Source organism: Panthera uncia, chromosome B1 (assembly GCF_023721935.1).
Source record: "Panthera uncia isolate 11264 chromosome B1, Puncia_PCG_1.0, whole genome shotgun sequence".
In the NCBI taxonomy this organism is placed as follows: Eukaryota; Metazoa; Chordata; class Mammalia; order Carnivora; family Felidae; genus Panthera; species Panthera uncia.
In genome coordinates, this window is record NC_064811.1 from 197,587,819 (window position 1) to 197,609,680 (window position 21,862).

General features: G+C 43.0%; 1 protein-coding gene across 1 annotated transcript in view; it reads left to right on the forward strand.

Annotated features, from left to right (window-relative positions):
- Window positions 1-21,862, forward strand: part of CSMD1 (CUB and Sushi multiple domains 1) — a 1,037,384-nt gene that overhangs the window by 788,003 nt on the left and 227,519 nt on the right. Inside the window, exons 29-34 of the mRNA XM_049630105.1 lie at window positions 5,788-5,904; window positions 10,090-10,203; window positions 11,842-11,937; window positions 18,881-19,084; window positions 20,250-20,374; window positions 20,733-20,829. Coding sequence (XP_049486062.1) covers window positions 5,788-5,904; window positions 10,090-10,203; window positions 11,842-11,937; window positions 18,881-19,084; window positions 20,250-20,374; window positions 20,733-20,829 — 753 coding nt within the window. The remainder of the gene's footprint in view (window positions 1-5,787; window positions 5,905-10,089; window positions 10,204-11,841; window positions 11,938-18,880; window positions 19,085-20,249; window positions 20,375-20,732; window positions 20,830-21,862) is intronic.

Here is a 21,862-nt window from a genome sequence, read left to right on the forward strand (position 1 = left end):
AATTTGCGTTCCCCCAACGCCATCGGGCCCGGGATAGGGGTGGCTGTGTGCCTGCCTGCTCTGTTTCGGTCTTGAGGAAAAGCCAGAGAGGAGTCCAGTTCCACATCCACTCGTAACCTCACGTGCGAGGTGGGAAGGTGGTTCGGTGCCTGTAGGCCTCTGTGTCTTCTCGTCAGGGACAACGGTGATATTTGCCTGATACCCTCTGTGGACCTATCATAATAATCATATGGAACGATAGCTGTAAAAGATGTAAAAATCAGGGCGCCTGGGCGACTCAGTCAGTTGAGCATCCGACTCAGCGCAGGTCATGATTTTGCGTGTGGTTCATGGGTTCGAGCCCCACATCGGGCTCTGTGCTGACAGCTCAGAGCCTGGAACCTGCTTCAGATTCTGTGTCTCCCTCTCTTTCTACCTCTCCCCCACTCATGTTCTGTCTCTCTCTATCTCAAAAAGAAATAACCATTAAAAATATAGATACGTAAAAATCCACGTATATTTATGTTACATTTTGTAGAAACTTAATATGTCACATTTTAATTATATTTAAAATGCACATGCCCTTTATAAAATATAAATAATGCCATATACGTAAAATAAAATGCCCAGTAACCTCTTAGATTTGGAAGGGCCTGAGAAACATCATTCATCTCAAATTCTTAAAAAGCAATCTAAAACTTCTATTTCAATGTTTATTGTGATTTTTTACTTTTGAGATTTTGGAAGCCACTTGTTATATATGTAAATTACTCTTTACATACATACACATATACACACCTGTAAGTGTAAAGGGAAATTAATCTATAAACATAATAAAAATATTATTTATATTATTAATAATAGATAAACATATATAAACATATTGAAATATATATATTTATACACCAATAATATATAACACTAATAAATATAATGTTTATGGATAACTAATAATATGAATAAGTAATATATATTTTTATTATGTTTTTAGGTTTATTTCCCTTTATACTTATAGGGTGTATATATGTATATGTATTTCAATACATACTAAATATAGATCTTGAAATAAATATATTACATTAAATAAAATATATATTAAATGTAGATTAAATATATGTGTGATGTACATGATTCATGTACATGTATATGTAAAAATAATATGCATATATAGAAAGCAAATTTGTGAGGGAAGTTTGTAAATTTTAGCACCAGGCAGTGTATTTAAGTCGTGACCATGAAGGCCAGCTTGTGAGTCAGTGCCTCCCCTGGCTCTATTTAATGAAAAATGCTGAAAAGCCACATACTTAAGTTACCATGTGAGCTGCTTTGGGCAGGTTGGACAACATGGAAGTTTTGGGGTCCTTCCTGCTAAATTTCCTAAAAACTAACATGAGGGGTGTCTGGGAGGTGACACAGTGGAACCCAGGCAGTGCTCTCACGGGAGCCTAGGGTCCTAGATCGCCGTCCCAAAAGTGGGTCCAGGGCTGCCTGCAGGCTGCTTACCTAGGTCTTGAGGACCCCACTTTCCAGGGGAGAGGTTCTCAGGGTGGGGACTGGAGCAGGGCCCAGGGGTTATCCAACTAGAGGCGGCCAAATTCTGGCTGCACCACCCAGGGCTCAGGACATAAGAATGCCTACCTCACCAGTGTTGGAAAGATTAAATGGGATATGCATATGGCTGTCTCAGACAAAGTAGGTGCTCAATAAATAGAAAATCTGGATTCTGTATGTAAATCTTAATCTACCTGTAAATGGAATACATGATCCTTTTAATAAACCAGAGGGCAATGATGGCAGACTCTTGGTCTGACATCCAGTCACGTTGTGACTGTTGAGCATGAAACCCCAATAAGTGCAATGCCCTTACACACACCCCAGTTCCCAGCAGACATCACGCGTAGATAATGTGTGAACAGAAACACCTCCCGGGATATAACTTTCTACAGAGGTTCTAATATTTTTTCTTGTATTCCACTAAATGATCTGTACATCCCAGGTGTGGTAATATCCCTCTTCAGACATCTCCATAGAGGATATATATATATGGGGACCAGAGTAAAAATAAGAAAGAAGGTGAGTTTTAGACTTTGTTAAATAATAATGCAGGAGGAATTAAGTTTGTATTAAACTCAAATACAATTTGAACCTGTGGGGGAATGATAGCCACAAAATAAACATAAATAAAAGAAGTCACGGGGCGCCTGGGTGGCTCAGTCGGTTAAGCGTCCGACTTCAGCTCAGGTCACGATCTCGCGGTCCGTGAGTTCGAGCCCCGCGTCGGGCTCTGGGCTGATGGCTCAGAGCCTGGAGCCTGCTTCAGATTCTGTGTCTCACTCTCTCTCTGCCCCTCCCCCGTTCATGCTCTGTCTCTCTCTGTCTCAAAAATAAATGTTAAAAAAAAAAAATTATAAAAAAAAGGTTACTAAAAGAAGTCACATTTGGATAATAGATACAGAATCAAATTTTAAATTAGAGATTATTTCTTCTTCTATATTTGAAGACCCATAAAGCCAAGAGCAATTTCTGTTTACCTGTCATCAAAGTGCACAACACATAAATTTTTATTTATGTTATTTATTTACATTTAAGTAGAACTCAAACTACCAAATCATTAAAGTAGAAATTACTTCCCCCCGTAGTTTATTTTGGATCTGTCATGGGGAATAACACATTTTGTGCATGAATCACTACATGTGGATCATTTAGATGACCAGCTAAACCAGGGATTTCTGCTATACTGTAAACATTTCAAGCCTGAATGCCTCAGTCTATTAAGCGTCCAACTTCGGCTCAGATCATGATCTCACGGTTCATGGGTTCAAGCCCTGCATCAGTCTCTGTGCTGGCAGCTCAGAGCCTGGAGCTTGCTTCATATTATGTGTTTCTCTCTCTGTTTCTCCCCCACTCATATTCTCTCTCTCTCTCTCTCTCTCTCTCTCTCAAAAATAAAACATTAAAAAAACATTTCAATATTCCATATATTATGGAATGCAGGCCGCACGTTCTGGACTAGTTTATTTTAAATGTAGAATATGATTTTTTTTTTCTTGGTGATTCATCTGTTGTCTGCAGTTTTTCTTCACTGAAATTTACTGTAAATTGAACTGAAATTGAAACAACCCAGAGCCTGTTTCACGGGTCAGGATGTTAGCTGTGTTGTTTCAGTTTACATTCAATTCGATTGAATTTTGTTGCCTTTACATATGAGACATATATTTCAGTTAACCAGATGGATGAGTGAATTCTTGTTACCATCTGTAGTTATGATGTTATTGCTCTTTATTCATTTAGAAAATTATCTGTTTCATGCATTAATTACCAAAGAGCAAGAACATCTTTATTTTTCGTTTATCACATTAACGTAAAATAATGCCCATTACGGAAAAGACCATACCTATCTGCGTCTGAGGTCAGCGCAGTAACATGGACAGAATAATCATTAAGAATGAAATGAAAATCCTATACATATTTTTGTCAATTTCGCAAATGTTTGCTTGTGTTCAGAATAGTTCTGGTGCTTATCTAGAACGTGTAAGCACAACCCGATGCATCAAGGAAGCAGTGGACCTAAAATGCCAGGTCAGTTTCCTTTCATTCCATCTTTTTTTTTTTTTTAATGTCTTGTGTTATCACAAGATAATTCTCTTTCATCCTGTCCTTGAACAAAATAAATATTTGTAGGTATACTTCCACAAATGCATCACATGGTGTCCTTGATAAGATTTCTGTCTGTCAGATCATTTGAGCATCCAAATGTTACCCCAGTGGTGATTGGCTTCCACTTTTTATTTATACCTGTGGCTTAAAATTTGAACTGGATGGATTTTCTAGGTTTAAAAGAAAGGATATTTGCACAGTTACCTGCTTGAGTTTTATATGGCTGAGCAAAAAATAGATTTCTATGCTTCATGGTACTTACTTTTTAAAATTTGAACTGTAAACTTTTAAGGAAAAAGTAGTTCTGAAATACCCTGGTTGCATTTATATGGATGAGGTGAAAAAAAAATTAAGCGACGTATCTAAATTAGTAGAATAAGTCACCCAGCATTTCATGTAGAACCTTCAGCTTGAGAGTTTAACTTCTATCAACAAGTTAAAATAGAATTTTTCTTTTTAGAATTGTAAAATGTCAGTGTAAGTGTCGTGGGATGATAAAATTATTCTGAATCAAGACACCAGCGGGAAGACCACACTCAGTGTAGTTAAAGAAAATCTCTACCTGTTGATCATAAGTAGATCAACGCTGTCAGATGCGTAAGCTGTTTTCCCTTGAAACTTAGAATAAGACTTCAGTTTCCCAAGCTGTTGTGATGTATGGCTTCGAACTCTCACAAATCACGAATGAGGTGCTTTGACATTAATGTCAACATAGTCCAAGGAGCTTTGTTAGTTGCGAAGAATGCCTATCAGTTAGGACTTGATAGTGTGTTGATTAACATTGAAAGGATTAAATATATTGCCTTTGATTTGTCTTTTGGTGCTTGAAAACTGTCTTATCAAGAATAAACAAGTTGTACAAATCTACTTTCTCAAACACTAAAAATGATTCTGACTTGAGGTCCATGGGGATGTATCTGAGACCAGGAGCAGCGTGGTCAGGCTGCAGGCAGCAGGGTCCAGGAGGCTGGTAGTTCAGTGCCTGTCCCGGGTCACACTCTGCAGACTGGGACGTCTTCTGAAGTCACATTTGACGGATTGAAGGATAGGGCGTTTAATTAAAAAAACTGGGAGTCACGAGACTAGGATTCAATTGAATGTCTGTTTGAACATGCTTCCAGAGTATTTTCGGTGTTGTCCCAGTGTTTTCAGTGTTTCCTTAGCAAAAGTAATGCCCAAGTGAATAAAATAATGAGAAGGAAAGTAAAGACACGCACACGCGCGTGTGCGCACACACTCACACACGCACACACAGAGCTCTGCACGTAACACTTGTTACTGTATGTGCCCTGGCTTTCTAGTTATGAATCAATTCAGTTTTCAATCAAACTTGCAGGAAGAGACCCCGGCTTATTAGTAATTCTACATGCTACTCTTGAACTGAGTCTTTGAGATGAAAAGTTCAACAATGAAAAGCTAAAAGCAAACATTATTTTTTCTAAGCTCTGTAGTAATGTAAAAACAGTAGAAAACTGAAATAATTTTTGTAGCTTTTCAGTTAATATGACTGATGCCAACCAGATAATTCTTGTGAGACTCAAAGTAACTCAGGAATCTATTCATTTCAGGCTTGTTGTTAGTTTCTTACTAACATTTTCATGATCATTTTAGCACTTTTGGGAGAGGTTTTGGGATTTCCTGAGACCATCATAGGTTTTTCTCCTAAGTTGTCTTTATTCAAACTTGGTAAATCTCTGCTTTTCTTTTCCTTCACTTCCCACAGCAAAATTAAGTAGTTTTTCCATTGGCCACTTTGTTAAATTTCTTTTTTAAATTTTTTTAATGTTTGTTTTTGAGGGAAAGAGTGTGAGCAACAGAGAGAGACAGAGTGTGAGTTGGGGGGTGGGGAAGGGGCCTAGAGAGAGGGAGACACAGAATCTGAAACAGGCTCCAGGCTCTGAGCTGTCAGCGCAGAGCCTGATGTGGAGCTCGAACTGACGATCCGTGAGATCATGACCTGAGCCGAAGTTGGACGCTCAACCCACTAAGCCACCCAGGCACCCCCCCCACACACACACACTTTGTTAAACTGTTGAACAAACCAGGTGAGATGCTCATTTCCTCAGTGTTTTCATCCTCCTGCGGCCCCGCCCCTCTCGAGCAGGTGTGGCGATGGTTTTGCACATGCTGTTTGCTTACTCCCTCTTGCAGCTCCCTGCGGAGGCCAGTACACGGGGTCCGAAGGAGTCGTTTTGTCACCAAACTACCCTCATAATTACACGGCCGGTCAAATATGCCTCTACTCCATAACGGTGCCAAAGGAGTTTGGTAAGTTTGTCTTTCTTTAATGTTTTATTCGTGGTCATATTTGTTTCGATGTTAATTTTTCTGTCATCTTATAAACAAATCTTTCGGCTCTGACTATAATAAAAAATATAAAAGACAACTTGTGTTAAAGCAACAGGTTTTCTAAACGTACACAGCATCCACTCCAGTTATTTTATCAATGTCATATAAAATGCGTAAATTTTCTTCTAAGATTCTGATCCAGAATAATCAGAGAGAATCAGTTTGGCTTGACTCATCCTTTGTTAGAAACTGGTTCTTTTTGAGGCAGGATGGCCAAGTGAGGTGGGCCAGGGGAACACTGGATGCCAGTCTGCACCTGCATTTCTCAGTCAGATGCTGACAGAAGTCACTGGATCAGTGAGCTCACCTTCGAGTGGGTAGAGATGTCAAAGCGGGCAGATCCCCATGTGACCCCTCAACACCTCGCTTACCAATTTCCCTCCTGAACTTCGCTTCCAGTCTGAGCCAGCTTTCTGCATGGCTTCTTCTCTAGAAGGGCCTTCCTGCCGGGTCTGCACTGGGTTTTCCCAGAGCTGGATTCCCACACCTCCAATCTCACTCTTGACCACGGACATTTCCTTTGACTTGGGTTCTTTTCTGGAGTAAACCAGATAGTCGTTTTTATAACTTTATAGACCAGGTTCTTTTTTTCCCAGTAGTACAGTGAAAACCCTACATGGCTAAGTTTTGTTTTTTTCCTTTACATGTGATGTAGCAGCCATCCACTCATAGACGGACAGCAGATAAAGATTCTAAGGCTAGAATCTGTTTGAGGGAAAACCTTTTAGAAAGTACAATTATAACACAAGTAAGTTACTTGTTGGGTAAGAAATTGGCACGCGGGAGACAAACGGTTTCTGGATGGCAAGTAAGTTGTTCTGCGCGTGTGCATTTGCACAAGACGGGCAAACATTTCTAATAAATGTTAACTTGGTAAATGAGCGAGGTCTGGCAACACAAGTCGTACGTGACGCCCGATGTCACATGATCACAGCTGAGCCAGTGGTCCTTGAAATTTGCTTTGATATACGAGTGCTTTGGATGACAAGTGTGTTTCCGGAAGGCGTTATGCTGGCAAACCAAGGTTTTACTCTATTTATTATCTACAGGCCTCTTCGAAACTGACGAAAACCTTCACCAGGAACTTACTTTAGCCTTAGGTGTTTTAGGTCACGGGCCCTTCATGAACCGTGTGACGAACTTGCTTGCTATTTTACCACACACCATGTAGTGTCTACCCTGGGCCAGTACTCAAGACTGTTAGGGTTTTCGGGCTGGGCTTTCCTTGGTGTTTAAGAGATGATGGACATGCTCGTGGAGACCAGGGCAGGGGGACCAGCTCCCCAACAGGCAAAGGGCTGGTTCACTTTGTGAATGAGACAGCTGTTACTCTCATTTAAAAAGGGAGAGGGCTTCAGAATATCTACTTTGCTACAATAAACAAACAATAAAACTTAGAATAGCTCCTGATTCTCACTCTTTTTGCTTGACCAATTCCTTTAAACCAATGTCACTTCTTCAGCTCCCGTTAATTCGTTTTTTCCACCTAAGTGCTTAACGACATCCTCCAGTTACTTTCCTATTCCTTTTACTTTTGTTCATAGATAAACGGTAGAACATATTTATCACAATGGAATATAGCAGCCATATTCTATGATTTTAGTTTATTTCAAAATTTATTGAATTGTCACAACACAATTATGATTTCCCAGCAGATAAAAAAAAAAGTCACACCTCTATCGTAAATATTGATCAGAGTTTCCCAGTCTGAAATGTTTAAAGATATACATTTATTACATTCGACCAGACAGAAAATTAAATTTTAATTTGAAATTAAAATAGTTGCACAGAGGATTAAATGAAAATCTATACTGCCTTATCTTGTATTATCTTTCTTCTTTTCCTTACTCTCTCCTGGGAAATAAATCAGTTCAACAATTTTGGGGGCACCTGGGTGACTCGGTTGAATGTCCGACTCTTGATTTCTGCTCAGGTCATAATCCCAGAGTCATGGGATCGAGCCCCACGTCAGGCTCTGTGCTGCGGATGGAGTCTGCTTGGGATTCTCTCTCTCCCTCTCTCTCTGCCCCTACCCTGCTCATGTGGTCTCTCTGTCACTATCTCTCTCTCTCTCTCTAAAATAATAATAATAATGATAATAACAAACAATTGTGATAAGGGCCAGGATGAACAAAACATAGTCTGTGCCCTAAAATGCCCACTTTTTAAGTGCCACATTAGCTCAAGGTGTGGGCGTCGCTAGGTGGGAAGAGGCATGACTGTGGTGAACACAGGTTCCAGGCGGGAAGTAACATTTGAGGCAGGTCTTCAGATACTCCAATTCTCTCCCTGTTTTCACCCAAAGCGTCACCAAAGTACCTTTCTACGACAAAGCTCTGATCACGGAAACACCTTGATACACATTTTTCACTCCCATTTTGCCCACGAGAAAACCCCACGTTTTTAGGTCCTAAAGTCTCAGGCTGCGGTGGCTTTTGCTTTCCAGTCCCCTCCTTGTCTCTTACCCACTGAGCGCCTGCCACACCAGGCCTTTTGCCATATTTGTCACCTGCAGAGTTTTGCTTTCAGTGTTCACGTACTGAAATAATTCCCTGCCCTTCATTCTTCCCCCCAAGTGGTTTAACTTCTCATGCCTCAAGGAAGCGACACTGCTCTCCCCACTATGAGACATGGACTCTCCCCCAGGGAGACCCCGTGGCCATGAGCACTTGTCAGTCTTGGCTGCCCGTTTGGGGCAGAGTCAGTCATAGGTCTGAGCTCCGCCCAAGCAGCTCATCATAGAAGCCTCATCTTGGCCAACATGTAGACCCACACCCGTATTTGTTGTGAGGAGCTCAGTGCACGTTGGCGTGTGACGGTCCTGGGACCACGTTTCTCTCTGGATCATCTTCAAATTCTGGTTCTAAAAGTTTCTTGAAATTACGTGTCTGTGATTCACTTTTGTGCTATTTAAAAGACCCAAGCGTCCTGCCTCCAACGTGATGAAGTTTTCATTACTGGGGGAGGGGGGCTGCTATGAGAAAGGAATTGTATGAGCCAGAACCATGTTGAAATCATAAAATTCTCTTCCTCTTTCTAATTCTTTGTTTTAGAGCAGTTCATCCATTGGGGAAGTCCTCCTGGCTTACATGCTTCCTTTAATTATTTCTCTCTAGAAAATTATAAAGGAATTATAAAATCTTAAAATACATATATGTATGTGTACGTATACTCTATTACGTGCATACTGTACATGGTGCATATTATACATACATGTTTATGTATATATGTAATACATGTGTGTGACAGAATATATGGCATATCTAAAACACACACACACACAAGCTATTACAGTTAGATTCCCCTCCATTTCGCCAACACATTAGTTCATTAGAATCTGACATGTATAATTGATACACACATATCCATTTCTTATGCAGAATGAGAATAATTTTAGTTTAAACCTTGCACATAAATAAGAATTAGTTGCTCCTTGCTTATATACTAAATCACAAGTGTTTCTTACTATTGTGGAGGCCTGTGTATTGTCACTTTGAGTGTAAAAGTTTATGAAGTTTGAAGTGCTGAAATGCACAGTAATGTTTTACTTGGAGGAGGTGTGTTCTTGCTATTTATATCACCTATGAGATAAATAAAATTGTGTGGTGGGGTCATAATAAACAGCTCTATGGTATGTTGCTGACCTGTGTATAAATCGCAATGAGTTCACGTGAATTTCACCTTGTAATAACAAGTGAACAATTCTAAATTCTTCACCAAACTGGCATGTTTTTAAAACCAAGAATTGTCTCGATCCCTGTACCTATTGCACATGAAACGAAACATCGTTAACTGCTCTTAAATAATGGGGCAGCTTTATGGCTATTCTTGTATTATCCTAATGTAGTTCCAGAAAAAAATTTAATATTCAAACAGATTGGGAACAGTAATGCTATTCCTTTTATTATGTTTCAAGACACTGAGAAACGAAATAAAATTGTTTAAGCCACTGAAAACTCTTAGAAAGCCGGGGAAACCAGTTCATGATTTTCTGCAGGAATCTTAGGAGCACGATCCTTGAGAGGAATCAGTACATAGGTGGTGTAAGCCTCCGTGTCTGTGTTTTTTAATAAGCGTTGTGCCACCCACCCCTTTATTTTGCAGTCGTATTCGGACAGTTTGCCTATTTCCAGACGGCACTGAATGATTTGGCAGAATTATTTGATGGGACACACCCACAGGCCAGACTTCTCAGCTCTCTCTCCGGGTCACATTCAGGTAAACATTCAAAGCATTTGATCTTTAATTTTATTTAGACAGCCAGGGTGACTCATTTTAAACTTGTCATTTTTTTTTTCTTTTTTAATGAGGGAGAAATGCAATCATCTTTGAATTTGCTTGCCTACTTAATAACATTGTATCTTCGATATAAAATTTCAACTGTATGTTTATCTCAGATATAAAACCGCTGACCATCATTTTACTTACTAAGGTTGTGGGAAATACAATATCCATCTCAAGAACAAAGGAAAATATCGGAAAAAGAAGGGATAATAAATGATCTTGTGTGTTCTATTTTCTATCCCATGTCCCCTAATCTTCCTGGTGATAAGCAGTATCAATATTGTGGTCTCAATCCTTGCCAACCTTTAAATACGTGCATATAGAGATTCATCACACTCCTACAAGTACACGGGTGCGTACGTGTATACACATACACGGATGAATGTGTGCGTGTGTAAATGCGCGTAAACGTACATGGGGCTGCATAAAACGCGATGCTATTTCAAACTCATTTTGTACGCCACACTTTTATTGAAAATCACATCTGCAGTTCTTTCCCTACGAAAAAGTATATAGACCGAAAGTGATTCGTTTTAGTGCTGAATAGGATTCAGTTGATTAGCGCAGCACAATTTAATTAGCCCCTCATGGATTGGGACCCTGGGCAAACTGCAAGGTTTGTGCAGTCACTATGGTGTCATCCCTGATCTTGCCAACCAAGACTAAGTTTGATTATTTCCTGTTTTTCACTGTTGTTAACCAAGGTTCTTAAGACCTATGTCTTGTTCTTTTCTGCCAATGTCCAATGATGGAACGTTGAGAAACGCATCAGAAGATACAGATTTATGTTATGTTATGTTATGTTATGTTATCTTAGACACAGACAGAGTCTGAGTGGTGGAGGGGCAGAGAGAAAGGGAGACACAGAATCCGAAGCAGGCTCCAGCCTCCTAGCTGTCAGCACAGAGCCCAATGTGGGGCTCGAACCCACGAACCGTGAGATCATGACCTGAGCCAAAGTCGGAAGCTTAACCGACTGAGCCGCCCAGGCGCCCCCAGAAGATACAGATTTAAAGTACTGTTACCTATTGACAAATTCACCTCTGAAATGCTTATGTCATTCATATGCTCCTTAGTGGCACGTGAGAGAGACCATTCCTGTATAGTGGGTGTACTTTAAAAGGTAAAAATATATTTCATAAATTTATTTTTTCTGAATCTAAATGGTTTAGTATTTTTAAACAAGTTTAGATTCATATTTTCTTAATTTTCTTAATTGAAGTAAAATCCTAGCAAGTAACTGTCAAAGTTGATTCTGAGCTACTGATAAATATGATTCTTGTATTTCCCACTTTGTCAGCTAACAGACTTACGATCAGTGCCTGCTTCAGAAGGAAGCATAAGTGAGATATTGATTAAATCCACATTTTAATAGAACGAACAGGCAAGACCAGTTTTAAAATCTTGATAGAAACAATGCGTCTGGGTCCTAAACCCAAAGGGAGATCTGATAAGAGTACAACAGCTGAGAGTGAAATTCCGAGTTAATAATAGTTATTTTCCAAAATATTTGCCACCACCCCACAGTGTATTCTACGGACCCCACTAATTACCTCTGGTTTTCTTCGTTAGGTGAAACATTGCCATTGGCGACATCAAATCAGATTCTTCTCCGATTCAGTGCAAAGAGCGGTTCATCTGCCCGGGGTTTCCACTTTGTTTACCAAGGTAAGGGTCAAAGGTCACTGAGCACACCGCTCTGCCCTCCCCGACCTCAGACATACTGCTATTTTCAGTTAAAGCACTAGCCATTTCTGCATTGTGTGTTTTTTTTTAATACTTAGGAAATTGAAGGTATTCATATGTTTATAATAAAACGATTTAATAAAAATATCACAATTTGCTTTCTGACACTTAAATATATATGATATTTCTCCTGCAAAGACACAATGACACCTCATTTATCTGGCATCATCAGGAAACACTTACTGATCAAATCCCCTTTGTCTGGCACTTTATACTTTGCAAAAGGATTGCATGTATATTATAGTTTATGTAACTCAGTAAAGTGTCTCATAAGAGTTTAGATTTCAGTACCTGCTTTCGTGAAATACATTTAAAGCACATTTTACAATTCCAGATCTTCCCGTAAAAAAAGGAAGTCGAAAAGGCAACTTAACGAAATCAAACAAAACCCAAAATACCGTCCGTGCCTCCGTGACTCTAAACACCCATTTTGTCTTATTTGTTCTGTTAACTTTTGCACCTTGACACCTTTATACTTATTTCTGAAATTGGAGCTTATTCAAAATGTTTGAGATTGTGCCAAGTTTCTAAACAATGAGGATTGTTTTGTTTTCTATCTCTAGAGTCTACCTTTGTCTTGTCTATTCAGTGCATGAACTTGACAAAAATCCATGACAACTGTTTATACACTTTCAGAAGCACAGAGCGGGTCTTTGGATGTAGGTTGTAATGGCCGTGAAGCTTGAGATGTGAGAGAGATTACCATCTTGGTGGATAAACTGTGTGTTCTAAAACAGGAAGAAAGACTTAGTTTTTCCAGGTCTCAATTTTGCTTGAGGCTACAGAGATTACTCGCCCCTCTTAGCTATTTTCCTCGGAAGTGGCAAGTGGCGGGGAAGCCCCAGGTGCCAGTAGCTTCTGTCCTTTACTAAAGACTTTGGAAAACAAGCTTGACATCATAGTGTTTGTAAAAAAAGAAAAAAAAATTACGGAAAATAGCAATCTGTCATTTCACTTACAACTCATTTCTAATACTCTCACGCTGCAAGACCCATGCCCTCAAAATGTTTTCCTAAAATCTATAAACTATACAATATTTCATCATAAAAACCTCATTGCTCAGGAACAAGATGATGTGTAAAGGAATGAGAAGGAATAGCGCCTTAAGTACACTTTTTAACCTGGAGACATTTAAGCTACTGACATTGACTGTCTTGATAAGGGGCTTTCCTTCCTTTTTGATAAAGATTAGACATCGAATAAAATATCTGAGGCAAATGACCCTAACTCTATCCTACTTACAAATACTGTCCTCAGAAGTCACGACTTTAAAAGGTATGTTTCTTGGCTTCAAGTAACATATCGCCATTAAAATGAATGAAAACAGAAAAGTGGTAAGAAAAGAAAATCATTTATAGGAGGAATATGTTTTCCTTGTCCTTAAGAGTATATAATGACTCTAACACCCTCAATATTTTATAAAGTCTCAATATACCTCCTTTTCTTGCTTTGTTCCTATAGTGAGTTTATGCAAAAATTGTCTTTTTATCAAAGCTAAATCCCTTGGAAGCAAAGAACTAGAATCATGAATGCAGTTTATAAATCACTTGAGAACACCTGGGGACGTTTTCAATACATCTGAAAAGTTAAATTGAATATTACTTTCTGAAAGATGCTGGTTACGTGGGAGCCAAGAAATTATATGAAATCCATTGTTTAAAAACTTTTTGAATAGCGCGTTCGAATACCACTTACGGCTTCATTCTTTCCTGACTTACTAAAGCTTTAAATTGCATGGGGAGTTTCTGCACCTGTTAGAGACATCGGTGGCAAAGTAGGTAGCGAGGTCAGGGTGCAGGGAACCCGGACTTGACCCAGGCGTTCCAGCATCACTGCCTCTTGCGCTCCACTCCCCAGCCCTCCATGCCGCCCGCTTAATAATGAGGCCTAAGTAATGAAGATGTTTCCATCTTTCTGATCCTGTGGAGAAATGGATGTAGACTTTGTTTTACAAAGTGTCCTAATTAGCTTATGTCTTTGCTGGTTTTCCTTTGCTTTCCACACCCCTTAGAGGGAGAAGGGTCTATTTGAAAGGTCAGAAGTGGGAAAGACAGTGAGTTAGGACCCACGAGCACCCCAAAAGAGGCGAATGGAGGGGATCCCTTCCTAATCCGGTGCTTTAAATACCTGTCCCACATTAGTTTGTCAGTGACGACTCAGTACCTGTGAAGCCCTTCGTCCAGCTGCTTGGTGCTGTTGAATTGAACACTCAAGGACTCTATCTACTCGGGGTGGAGGAACTACTTTCCAGGTCACGGGTCCTACAAGCAGTAGTGTGGACGGAGACGGAGAAGACATGGTGCATTTCAGTGACAGGCAGGCACCTTTTACAGCAGGTGGCTCAGGAGTCATTCCTCCTGGGGCCACCTTGCATCCCCCTTGCATTCAGCCACCACACACCTCGGCAATGTGACAGTTGACTCGAGAAGCAAAAGCTGTTGGTAGAACCTACCAGGAACAGACATCTGGAGATTCTCCGGGAGTGTGAGGGTCCCTGGGGCTGTGCTAACATTTCGGTTTCCCAGCTGGACCGCTGTTGATGTTTGTCCTACATAAACAAAGTTCCCTGAAGACACGGCAGGAGCACGCCTCGCTTTCCGATGTGAATGCATTCAAGTGGCTTCTTGGATTTCCTTTCAGGCAACCTGAGAGGGTGTCCCCTCCCTCCTCCCCCAGCACCCAGCGATTCCTGAGCCCTCCCTCCCTGAGCTCCCAGACCTACACACTGGCAGGACTGCAGTCAGCAAAGGGGATTCTGCACATTTTGATAATCTTTGGCACTCCGCAGAAAATGGATCGCGCGTAAAGTCAGTGTATTCTGGGGGCAGCGAGAAAATCAAAATTCATGTCACCCTAAGAAACCCACCATGTGGAACACTCACCTACTGTCCCTTAATAAATTGAGCACAGTCTGGTTCCTCTGGTGTTAGAAGAGCCCTTTTAGTCTATATTATGATGTGCTTATGTTGCATTTGTAGATTTTTTGGGGGCTCCAAATACACACTTTTTTTTCAGGTTTTTTTAATGTTTATTTATTTTTGAGAGAGAGAGAGAGACAGAGCATGAAGACAGAGCAGGGAAGGGGCAGAGAGAGGGAGAAACAGAATCCAAGGCAGGCTCGTGGCTCTGAGCTGTCAGCACAGAGCCCGACGTGGGGCTCGAACTCACGAACAAGATCATGACGTGAGCTAAAGTCTGACCTTGAGCCAAGTGAGCCACCCAGGTGCCCCAAATACACACCTTTTAATAACAGAATCAACCTTAGCAATATTGGAAACAACACAAGAGCTGACGTGCGTGGCCACAGAGACGACTGAGGCAGAGCAGATAAGTCTCCTGTCCTCTCCTGCTTACTCTGAGGCACATGCTAATTTATGGCAGGGTGGTTAAAAACCATCTGCACACCCCCCCCCCCAACCCCGCCATGCTCTGTGTGTGCACGTGACTGAATGCGTCTATATTAAACTCGGCAGTCGACAGTGTCTCATGAGTGTACTACTATTTTTAACTCTCTTATATTTGTGCCTGGCTGTTTGCACAGATCATCCATTTTTCTTGGGTATTTCCGTGCAGGATTCAGCACTTCATTAAGTTCTCTCAAAATAAGTCATTCACACCAAAGCTAGTAAACCAGGTAGGACATCCTGAATATTTCAGGAGGGAAAGGAGGCCATGTGTTTATAGCAAGCTTCCCCTGAGTGCACAACTTACAAGTGTCAGTTGGCCGAGTTTCCATCTTTCTGGACACATTTGCTGTGTGGACAGGTCCATTCCAGATCCCCATCTGAAGCAGTCTCCCGCTTCCTGGCCTTCTGGCCTCCCGGTCTCCCAGATTCACTAGCTTGGGGCTTTCCTGTCCCAGGGTCTCCTACCTCCTACAGCAAGACTCACTGCCCTTAGCAGTGAAATTAACAGATAAACAACCTGGAAGCAGGAAGCACTTTTTCTGAGTTTGGGTAGAAAGAAATTGACATGAAAATTTCCACGTGAGGTCCTTCCCAGTTGTTTAAGTACATGTCTTTACTGATTTTCCCCAAACCTCATCTCCTTTTAGATGACATAAATTATAAGGTTTTCTACTTTGAAGAGACTCGCGTTTTGTATAAAGAGCTTATAAAATGCATACTTCTTATAAAAAAGACTGAGCATAAAGTTTTGTTCATAATTCAGTGATGTATGCTTGAATTCACTGACGAGTGATGGCTTGTCGAATCCGATTTTTCAACTACCCAAACAGAATGATTTTGAGAAATAGAAAATATCCCCCATCACTAAAGAAACAGGCAAGCCAGCCTCCCTTAGAGTGGCCAAGTGACTGCTGCGGGCATTCGGGTTTGTTACTACGTTATTGTCGGTGTCTGGTTTTGTCGTCATACCTGCTCTGAAAGATGGGCGGTGAAGGAGCCGCGTGTGCAGACCTGGGCTGAGCTCTGGCAGTGGCTTCGGGCGAAGGACCCACCACGTGACGTTAGGCTCTGGCTTCCCCTCGCGGTGGGTGCTCTGAAAGCCCGAGAGCAGCCTCCAGCCCCCGCAGCAGCACAGCGCACCTGCCGTGGCCGTCACTCGTCGTTCTGTCCGGCACCTTCTCTCCTGAGCCGACCTCAGTCCCCGTTTGCTTTCCGCTGGGCTGATTCCCCTCTTGCTTCACCGCAGTGTGAAACATTGACTAAAAGATACAGGGTAGTAACCACAGAGGACGGAATTTCTCCCTGATGCTGCCCGAAACATTCAGGTGAAGGGCAGGGACCGGACCGGGCCGATAGGGAAAGTGGCTGAATGCTGTTGGATGCTCCCCAGATGGTGCATGGACGTTTGAGGTCGTCTGTGCCTGCTTCGGCCCCACTTTCCAGAGACTTAAAATTGTTCTTCTCCTCACTGGGGAAACTTCTTCCTCTAAAGAACAACCTTCATAATATCACCCAGATGTAGGTGTTGTTCATTTATCTTCGTTTTCTTAAAAAAGGACAACCATGAAGTTCATGAGGAAAGGCTGAATAGTGGCCTGTGTCCGAGTGACCCTTGATGGTGTGTTGTCCCCGTGTACGGGGCCTGGAGTGGCAGTGATGCCCTGGAAAAAGTGCTCGCATATTTATGAAATATTAATGTATTATTAGAAATAGAAACGTCACTGTGTTTGAGGTTTCTTAGATAAGCGTGCAGCGTTTGCTATCGGTAGCCGGGTGTTTTTCGTGTAATTCAGGACAAGGAGAAAAATTGCCATTGGAGACATTTCTCCATTTTGGTAACAACAGCAGCAAACATGGAGGAAGATGCCTCCATGGGACGGTCTTTATTTATTTCCTCTTTGGCCCTCACGCTTCTTGTTCAACTGCACCAAAATGCTGAGACATATAAATATGACAAATAGGAATTTTCAGCAATTATTATGATATAGTTATTCTGCATTCTGTTTTTCTTCTAAAAAAGAGCCATTCTGATGTATCATTGTTTCAACTGTAGTGCTTGGTATATAATTTTATTAACTTTGCATCAGAATCGTCTTCTGACTCCGTCTCATAGACTTGCTTTCTTAGGAGCAGTTACTCAGATGCTGCCTGTCACTGGTCGGGTTCAATGCAAAACCTGATGTCCCCATGTTAGGAAAAGCAGTGTGAACATGGACCACTGTTCTTCGGGAAAACAAGAACGCGAGCACACTGTCAGAGGGGGGCACCGTTGGATGAAGAAATGCACAGACTGAAGAGGATCCTGGACACGATACATACAAACATCCTTTAGCTGCAGAGAATAAAAACAGATCATGGAGTTTTCATGCCCATACCTTGTGGATCTGTTTCTCAGCGAGTTGTTCTGGAGTAACAGATGTCTCTGCGAGCTGAAGTATATTCCAAACTTTACCCCGTGCCCCTTTTGGGAAGCAGAACAATGTCTCACAGACAGTAGATTCCAGTATACAACCTAACAGACCCCTCACCTCACACTGGAACGAGGCTCACCTGCCCGTGGCTGTCAGCCGAAGACCAGACCTCAACGAAAACCACAGCCCAGGGAGACCCTGGGGGTGTCTCAGAAAGGGAGTTCCGGGAGGGACTGGTTATGGGATTGAGGTTTGTGCCAGGTGATTTGGGACGGGACTAAAGGCAGTGTGATTTTGCTTCGCCAGAGGGGCTGTTGGGGGTGGGGCGGGCCGTGTGGTTGGCCATCTTGACTTTTATCCAGAGGTGGAAGGAACACGTGTGTTGTTGCAAATGGCAGCATTTATTTCTGTTTTAAGGCTAAACGGTGTTCCCTTGTATGGACGTAACACGTTTTCTCTGTCCCTTCACCCACTCATGGGACACTTAGGTTGTCTCCACAGCGTGGCTACTGTGAAGAAGGCTGTGGTGGACACGTGGGTGCAGACAGGTCTTTGAGCTCCTGATTTCAGTGTTTTGGGGGATATATCCGCAGAAGTGGATGCATACGCAGAAGTGCTGGGTCATCCGGTAGTTGTGTTTTTAATTTTGTTATTACATCACAATAGCTCTATTATACTCACTAGACTCTAAGGTCTTTGAGGGTAAGCACAAGCTCTGAGGCACCTCGTTATCATGAGCACAGTGATTTGGGCGCTTAATTAATTTTAATTGCCTGCATATCACTCAGGTCTCATAAGGCGCCAGTGCTCCTGATGCCGCGTTTAACTCCTCTGAAAGGAGAATAGAAGGCGGTCCTTGGGGTTGGTAAGAGGTTGGATGCAGGTATGGAAGTGCTCCCCACATCGTTCCCTCTAGACCCTGCGGAAGGCGTTACTGATTTCTGTATTAACATAAACTCGTTCTGGACTCTCTCGACTCCTTTTCCAAGGAAATGGTGGGGCTTCCCCGGGAAGACACCGATGGCCGTGTTGTGTGTTTGCTTCTAGCTGTCCCTCGGACCAGCGATACCCAGTGCAGCTCTGTCCCCGAGCCCAGATATGGGCGGAGAATTGGCTCCGAGTTCTCGGCCGGTTCGATTGTTCGATTCGAGTGCAACCCGGGGTACCTCCTTCAGGGCTCCACCGCCATCCGCTGCCAGGCCGTGCCTAACGCGTTAGCTCAGTGGAACGACACAATCCCGAGCTGCGTGGGTAAGTGTGCCCGCGGGTGTGACGGCGTGCGAGCTCGCGGGTGTGATGGTATGTCTGCCCGCGGGTGTGACAGCGTGTGCACCCGCAGGTGTGACGGCGTGCGTGTGTCCACAAGGCGTGACAGCGTGCGTGCCCGTCGGTGTGACAGCGTGCGTGCCCGCGGGTGTGACCGTGTGTGTGCCCGTGGGTGTGACAGCGTGTGCGCTCGCAGGTGTGACAGTGTGTGCGCCCGCGGGTGTGACGGCGTGCGTGTGTCCACAAGGCGTGACAGCATGCACAAGGCTGTTCCCTCCAGCTTCACAGCTGGACGAAGCAGCTTCCGATGCTCACGTCCAGTGTGCACAGCCTGATCCCGCTCCAGACCTGTTCAAAAAGCAACGTGTTTCCTCTGAAATAGCAGCGGAGCAGCTCCACGCTAAAAGTCACTGTGTCTCACGAAACAACTCATTAGATTAATGAGGATGAAACACAAAACCTTTTCTTGCACAAAACCTATCAAGTACGCCATTAACTCTCAAGCCCTGGGTATAGAGCATAATTTCCTTTTGGGGAAGAATCGTTAGAATGTTGATCTGGTGTCTCGCATAATGTCCTCTTAATAAATTTGTGCTGATGAAGGCTTGAAAAGTAACAGATTAATGCCGCCCGAATAACAATGGCCTTGTTAGTTATAGTTTATTTGTTTCATTTTGCGTGACAACCTCGAGAGCAGTCGTGATGAGGTCTTAAATTCACTTGTACGTTTTCAGCGTCTCTTCTCCCCGGATTTGCTCATAAATCCCCTTACTCTCATTGGGGTTGCTTGTCTGCATATGGAAGGCAATAGTCTGCAAAGCTCCTTAAATCATCCAGATAAAATTATTCTGAACAGGAGTCACTTCCGAGATGTCCCTGTTAGGTACAGTCCCTTCTTAGCCTGAAGAGGTTTGCTTTTAGACACCAGATCTGTAAACCTTGGTACTGTGGTAGGCAATAATCAATGATACTGGGAATTGGTAAGAGAATAGACTGAATTTGACCTTGGCCACCACATGCCATTGAAAGGACCGTACTCCGTGTCAAATGTCTCTTAATATGTGATCACACAGCAAAGAAACGCTAAGCATGAAATTAATGCTGTCCTTTGCTGTACTTTATTTTTATGAGATACGGTTCTGTCTTTTAGTCCCCTGCAGTGGCAATTTCACTCAGCGCAGAGGTACCATTTTATCCCCCGGCTATCCTGAACCATATGGTAACAACTTAAACTGTATCTGGAAAATCATAGTTACGGAGGGATCAGGAATCCAGGTAAGCCCCTCAAGCCCAGAGCGCCTGAATGCACGGGGCTTGCTTTCTGTGTTTGTTTTCTTGTTTCGTTGGTTATTTTTAAATACTTAAACCATAACCTCTTTCCCTTTTCTTACTTCTTCTACAACATGCTTCTAATCACATTTCTAAACTTGGGATTAAAACCAATAGATTTAGGGGATAAAAGCTGCCCAAAGTGCCGTTTGTAGAAATTTGCAAATGTCACTTCATGGTTTATTTTGTGGGGTTTCACCTTTCTCTTTGGTGTATGTATTAAGTTTCATGGAAAAACCCTGCATGATCAGGCAAATTTCTTTAAGCCGAAAATACTTAGTAACTGAACACTGTTGTTTGCTAGATTCAAGTGATCAGTTTTGCCACGGAGCAGAACTGGGACTCTCTGGAGATTTACGACGGAGGGGACATGACCGCGCCCAGGCTGGGAAGCTTCTCAGGTACGCTGACACCAGTTCCCTCTTGTCTTTGTGAATCAGAATCATCAAACACTAACGAAATGAGCAACAGCCACAAAACGTTCCCTGTAGACGTTTTCCTACAACACTCGTGCGCACATCCACATTCGCTCATCTAGCGTTGACAGTCTTAGAGCGAGACCACAGGTGAGCCGAGAGACAGCTTTGTTCCCAGTGAGCGGGACTCACGCTGGGGAGGTAGCAGGTAGACGGTGTTTGCGTGTGACAGTCTGAGGCCGGGGGACGAGGGACCCAGGGGTAGTGATGGCAGGTAGGGGTGAAGCAAAGAGTAGGTCACGGTTCACAGTTCCTTCGAAGAGATGTGCTGAGATCGGGCCGTCCAGGAAATTGTACTCCGCGGTTTGCAGTTTCGAGGCCTGAGGTCTGTAGTGCTTTGGGACCCGCCAGGTTTGCAGAGCAGCTCCGCCCTTGACGGCAGATGTCCCCAGACCTGAAGTGTAGGCAGCCCCTCCTTTCTCTTTCTTCCACCCTGGAAACTGCTTCCGGGTTGGCCTTGGCGTCTCCCTCCTCGCCCTGGTGGTAAGCAGTACCGCCCAGCTCTCTCTTCCCTTTCTTTTCTACTGGGAGGTTATCTTGTTTCCTCCGCCCTGAACAGCACCAACGTATCAAAATTCCCGACAGAGGGGCGCGTGGGTGGCCCAGTCCGTAAGCATCTGACTCTTGGTCTTGGCTCGGGTCATGATGTCACGGTTTGTGAGTTCGAGCCCCGTGTTGGGCTCTGTGCTGACAGCGCGGACCCTGCTTAGGATTCTCTCTCTCCCTCTCTGTCTGCCCCTTTCCGGCACTCTCTCTCTTTCTCCCTCTCTTCTCTGTCTCTGTCTCCCTCTCTCTCTGCCCCTTTCTGACACTCTCTCTCTCTCTCTCTCTCCGTCTCTTCTCTGTCTCTGTCTCCCTCTCTCTCTGCCCCTTTCTGGCTCTCTCTCTCTCTCTCTCTCTCTCCCTCTCTTCTCTGTCTCTGTCTCCCTCTCTCTCTGCCCCTTTCCGGCACTCTCTC